Raw genomic sequence first — 6,456 nt, forward strand, 5'->3', positions numbered from 1 at the left:
CAGCCTGATAAATGTTTCTGCCCTATTAAAAAAACAAATTGACCTCTAATTCCATATGAACAATAGGTTGATTTTCAACAATATCCCTAAGTCAATCAAACCAATACCTCCCACCAATTGATATCAGGACTGGTCACAATTTAAGATCCCATTAAATTTTCCATCAATATACCACCAGTTTAACCCCATCACATGGAACCTTCACCCTTTAGACTCAGGCTAGGCTAGTCCCAGCTCCCTTTCTGGGCTAATATGGTCAATGAGAGTTGTATGCATCATTATCAATTCCTGAATACAGATGCAGAGCATTTCACCCCAAAACTGGTATAGTAGGATAGTAGATAGTGGAATAACCACTATTATGAAATTTATACATATAAATTAAGTAATTTATATTACATTATATGCTTAATCATATTAAAAATTTACACAAATAGTTTCTTTTAATTTTTTTTTGTCAGCAAACATAGATATGATATATTAATAATGAGTACCAGTGGTACTGAAGTTACAAATTTTAGGGGCCAGCTGGTTCCTATGATTATTAGTAGGAACAAAGCCAGCACCATAGCACCCTGCTACCTAACCCATGCTACAAAAGTCCAGCCCCCACACTCCCAAGCTAAGTACAGAAACCTAGTGTTACATTGGAAGAACATTGATTAAAGTGAAGTGTAAAATCTTTCTCGTTGGACTTGAGCCATGACCAAAGTAAAAGCATAGCATCATCCAAATGCTAGCTGTAATTTGTAGATGCCAAGATATGATGTTGTGATATCAGATTCAATAAAGGAAAGCAAAATCTAAGTACATGTCAAATGAAACAAGGCAAGGGCATAGAGATTCCATCCAAATGCTAGGACAATAATTTCTACAATACAAATCAGATCATATTGGAACATTTCCATTTCAAAATTTACACTAATTGTTTTTTTGGAGCCATTTCTTAATTATATATTCCTGTCTTGCAATGATGATTTCAGCTTTATATAGCTAGAAAGAATATGATGTAGTGAAGACCTTCTTCCATCATTTGAGCTTTATATATGACTGTTGGAACTCTGTCTTCACTGCTTTCTTTAGTAAATGCCTTGCAATTTAATTCTGTATCATATCAAGTTGATTGCCACAAATTATTTTCTACATATTACACAAATGTTTGTCATAGAAGTGGTTGATTGACCAAAGTGTTATTATTTTTCAGGCTGAATCAGGCACCAAAGAATCACCAAAGAACTCCTTTCATTATTTGCAGGTGTGTTTATTGTTTCTAGTAATAGTTTAAAATATGTTTTTGAAATTCCACAAATCACAAACATGTATGATGCCTGAAAGCATGTATTCGTTTAATGCCTTCATATTCATGCCGTGTAATTGTTCTTTTGAGCTGTCTAGTATGATGTTTATTATGTATTTTTGTGCCAATATCATACAATTACGAGAGTACCATAGGTACTATAGGAACAAGTATAAATTAACCCTAATTGTGGTTGAATTTGAGGATGGTATTGTGGACCAGCTACACCCCATAACTTAATTACATGTATGCTGCACCTCTTGGAAGAGGTGTCAGCATTTACCCTTCCTTTGTTGTTTTTTTTGCAAGGCAAAAAGCAAATATATTATGTATAAAATTCAGTACTAGGTGTACTGAAATATTCTACAATAAATCTCTTCATCTCCGCCTTTTTATGTCCTTACCCGACCACCCCCAGAACATGTATTGCAAGGTGTTCAAATTTCTCGAGTCCCGTTGCATGCACACCATGTCATTGACCGCTGGAAGATGGCTAATGGAGTTGTCGTTCATGAGACAACCTGGTGTTGACCTCCACATGCAACTGCTACATATGGATGGTGTAGTCCCTGGTGTAGTCCTTCTCTACACATTTTAACAAAGACCAAGTGTGGAACAAGGTATCATCGATAACCTTTTCAGGATCAAACGGCTGGTTCTTGAAAATCATAGCATTTCTATGATGCCAGACGAAGAAGGATAGAGCTAACCACAGAAATTTCCATCTGTTGTTTATACTAGCTTTGTTGTTCCATTGAGTGAATTGCAAAAAGTGGTTCTTTGGGTCTGTGGAAAAAGGACCCACTCTATTAACCCATCTCAAAGGCTCCCACCAAAGTCTCCTTGTCATTGTACAGTTGCAAATAAGATGTATGTGACCAGAATGAATCTCCTCTACAAAGTCAGCTGCCATTTGTATTTCATAGTCAAAAAAGTCCCTTCTCCAAGATAACTTCCATTCCCATCTGCCGTCCACAAATTCTCCCATAGAATTAATTAGAAAATTCTGCTGTTTACTTATTACATATAATTGGGGATACTTTCGTTGGATATTACAGTTGTCCTGCAGCCATAAATCGTTCCGCAAACTAATATTGGACCCCGTACCCACCCTCCACTTTAAATTATCATTAAAGCAGTTATTGTGTTGCTGCTGAAAGATACTCTTTAAATCCTGCCACCATTAGGAAGTGAAATTTCTTCTACCACCAGAAATCAGCTACTTTGACATAGATTATTTTTCCCAAATTCAGCTGATTTGATTTTATAAATGTTTAAAAAATGATGTTGAATTTCAATTGCACCACTTTCGTCATTAAATTTCAATGTTGTCGTTTGTGCAGTTTTTCTTGATTTTTTCTTATAAGCATTGGTAATAGAGGCCAACAAACTGAAAAATGCCGAATCCCTTGAAACAGCCATGCACCATTTTTCTTGTTAGCATTGCTGGTCCAACTAACTGCAATTGCTAATGTGTTTTCCACTGCAGCGTTTTGTACAAAAGGTGCAGTTCTGGTGTGTTTTCTACTGCAATTGGTGCTCTATGCTTGTGATGCATGTCAAGTAACCCCTAAGCCACTAACATTTGACATAGAAGGTGTAACATGGATCGAAGTTGGATGAACGCATCACGTATAACTAAAGAGTACGAGAATGGTGTTGAAGAGTTTTTGTTGTTTGCTCAAAGTAAAGCGCAACCTATGTGGGGAAAATTTTTTTGTCCATGTGTGAAGTGTGGAAATGGGAGGCGCCAAACAATTGATGACATAAGAACTCATCTTATTTGTGAGGGAATAATTCGTAGCTACACAAAGTGGATATGGCATAGGGAATCCCTCGATACAGCTGACATGTCACAGGCTGACGATGTTACTACAGACAGCGGAAATCCTATAGAAGAAATGATTCGCGATCTTGGGCAAGAGGGGTTTGAAGAGGCACATGCAGCGTTGTATGACAACATAGAAGTTGATTCAAAAATGCCTTTGTATTCCGGCTGCATATCTTTCACAAAATTGTCAGCTGTGTTAGCTCTGGTTAACTTGAAGGCTCGATTTGGGTGGAGTGACAAGAGTTTTAGTGAGTTGCTGATGTTGTTGACAAACATGCTTCCTGCTGATAACATCTTGCCAAAGAATCACTACCAAGCAAAGAAGATTTTATGTCCAGTTGGGATGCAGTACGAAAAAATTCATGCATGTTGTAATGACTGCATTTTGTACAGAGATGATTTTGCTGAACTAGATTACTGCCCTGTGTGTGGGGTTTCTCGGTACAGACCGACCAACGGAGATTCTACTGTACTAGTCTCAGACGCCGACCGCCGTCCAGCAAAGGTGTGTTGGTATCTCCCAATAATACCAAGGTTTAAGCGGTTGTTTGCTAATGGGGAAGATGCAAAGAACCTTATATGGCATGCAAATACCAGAAAATCAGATGGATTGATGCGACATCCTGCAGATAGCCCGCAATGGAAGGCAATTGATCATCTGTATCCTGAATTTGGGGCCGAGCCTAGAAATTTAAGGCTTGGTCTTGCAACGGACGGAATGAACCCATTTGGAACCTTAACTACTAACCATAGCTCGTGGCCCGTTTTGCTGTTCATTTATAATCTCCCTCTGTGGTTGTGCATGAAGCGAAAGTATGTTATGCTGAGTATGATGATAGCTGGTCCAAGACAACCAGGTAATGATATTGACGTATATCTAAGACCGTTAATTGACGATTTGCAGAAATTGTGGGATGAAGGGGTTGATGTATGGGACGCAAATTTGCAGCATGCTTTCAAGTTGCGTGCAGTGGTTTTTTGTACCATCAATGACTTTCCAGCCTACGGAAATTTAAGTGGATATAGTGTCAAAGGACATCACGCATGTCCTATATGTGAGCAGAATACTAGTTTCCGCCAACTTAAACATGGAAAGAAGACTGTGTATACTAGGCATCGAAGATTTCTCAAACAGTATCATCCGTATCGACGCTTGAAGAAGGCATTCGATGGAAGTCAAGAACATGAAACCGCGCCAAATCCATTAACTGGCGATGAAGTATATCAGCGGGTCAAGGATGTCGTAAATATGTTCGGCAAGTCCCAAAAAAAACCATCATCCACTTCAAACATGTGGAAAAAGAAGTCTATTTTCTTTGATCTTCCGTACTGATCCGATCATCATGTTAGGCATTGTATAGACGTCATGCATGTCGAGAAAAATGTTTGTGATTCTTTAATTGGGACCCTCCTAAACATTAAAGGCAAGACAAAGGATGGTTTCAAGTGTCGTCAAGACTTGGTTGACATGGGTATACGTCAAGTGTTGCATCCTATCTCAAAAGGTAACAGGACATATCTGCCCCCAGCCTGTTACACAATGTCAACAGCTGAAAAGAGAAGTTTTTGTGAATGCTTGCGTAATATCAAAGTCCCACAAGGCTACTCTTCAAACATCAATAGTCTTGTGTCTGTGAATGAGCTTAAGTTGGTTGGCTTGAAATCACATGATTGTCATGTGTTAATGCAACAACTTTTGCCTGTTGCAATCCGCGGAACATTGCCTGAGAAGGTCCGTGTTGCAATCAGTCGCTTGTGTTTCATTTTTAATGCTATATGTGCCAAGGTCATTGACCCTAAACAGTTGGATGCTTTGGAAGATGAGGTTGTCGTTGTCCTTTGTCAAGTGGAGATGTTTTTCCCTCTTTCATTTTTTGACATTATGGTACACTTAGTTGTTCATCTGGTAAGGGAAATAAGGTGTTGTGGTCCTACGTATTTTAGATAGATGTATCTAGTTGAGCGGTACATGAAGATCTTAAAGGGTTATACGAAGAATCGACATCGACCAGAGGCCTCAATAGTGGAAAGATACGTTGCTGAAGAATGCATTGAGTTTGCCTCACAGTACATTGACTCATTGAAACCTGTCGGTGTTCCTGCATCCCGGCATGACCAGCCAATAGCCGGCAAGGGTACTCGTTGATACAATGTTGTGATAATGACTAGACATGACGTGTCACAAGCACATTTGTATATATTAAACAACACAACAGAGGTGTTTCCGTACATAGAGGCTCACAAAAAACATGTTAGAGATAGTCACCCCAAAATGAACATGATGAGGGTATTGCAAGAGCACAACAAAACTTTCATAAATTGGTTTAGACAAACAATACTTGCTGATAAAAGTGTTTCTAGACGACTGACATTGTTAGCCATTGGCCCAAATTTGAATGTCCCTACATGGAAGGGGTATGACATTAACAATTATTCATTCTACACAAAGTCCCAAGATGATAAAAGTTTGGTACAAAACAGTGGGGTCTGTGTTGATGCTGATTCGGAGCACTTTTCCAGTACATCGGATAACAACCCCATTCGAGCATCCATGTCTTACTTTGGTGTCATTCAAGAAATTTGGGAGGTTGATTATACATCATTTAGAGTGCCTGTTTTTAAGTGTCAGTGGGTGAACGGGACAACGGGTGTGTTTCAAGATCCATTGGGATTTACTTTGGTAGAGCTTAGTAAGGTGGCATATATAGACGAACCTTTCATTATGGCAGCACAAGCCAGACAAGTTTTCTATGTACAAGATCCATGTAATTCAAGTTTGTCTGTGGCTCTGCAAGGAAGACCAAGTGGAATGAATTACCATAATGATGAGTCAACCCTTGACATTGGTCAAATGTCTGGTTTTTCAAAACAATTGCCTTCAATGAATGAAGCTGATGAAGTGGATGATGGACATGCAAATCGTGTAGATCATGATGAAGGTCTATGGGAAAACATCCCTACAGGCTGAGTGCGAAAGTAGTGCTTTGTTTAATGTGTAAATATAATGATTATGTTAGTATTACGCCTTTGCTTTTGTTAATGTCTAAATGTAATCGTTAATATTAATTGTGTATTTTATTTACAGGATCATGGCCACAGATCCGACGTCTCCTCCACAGTCCGATGGTCAATCAGAGGCGACTTCCAAGAGGAGTAGAACAACGACACGGCTGAGAACATTGACATTAAGAACCGTGGATCAGCCCAGACCGGCTGTTTATGTGGATCCCGCTACCGGGAGAGCATCCGGACCGATGCGTGAAAAGTTCCACAGCTACCTAGGCGTAGTGGCGCGAGAAAAGGTTCCCATTATCCACAATAATTGGAA

The 6,456-nt window shown here is 39.2% G+C and overlaps 1 protein-coding gene across 1 annotated transcript; it reads left to right on the forward strand.

The window, feature by feature from the left end:
* Positions 1 to 2,901: 2,901 nt before the first annotated feature.
* LOC114404499 lies at positions 2,902 to 4,461 on the forward strand. The gene has a single exon (XM_028367415.1). The coding sequence runs from the start codon at positions 2,902 to 2,904 to the stop codon at positions 4,459 to 4,461; it is 1,560 nt and encodes a 519-aa protein (XP_028223216.1).
* The last annotated feature ends 1,995 nt before the right edge of the window (positions 4,462 to 6,456 follow it).

Source organism: Glycine soja, unplaced genomic scaffold, assembly GCF_004193775.1.
Source record: "Glycine soja cultivar W05 unplaced genomic scaffold, ASM419377v2 tig00104345_1_pilon, whole genome shotgun sequence".
NCBI classification, from domain to species: domain Eukaryota; kingdom Viridiplantae; phylum Streptophyta; class Magnoliopsida; order Fabales; family Fabaceae; genus Glycine; species Glycine soja.

What these genes read in the sequence shown, in the direction of transcription:
- LOC114404499 (XM_028367415.1), top strand. Translation starts at nt 2,902, where the DNA reads ATGGATCGAAGTTGGATGAACGCATCACGTATAACTAAAGAGTACGAG.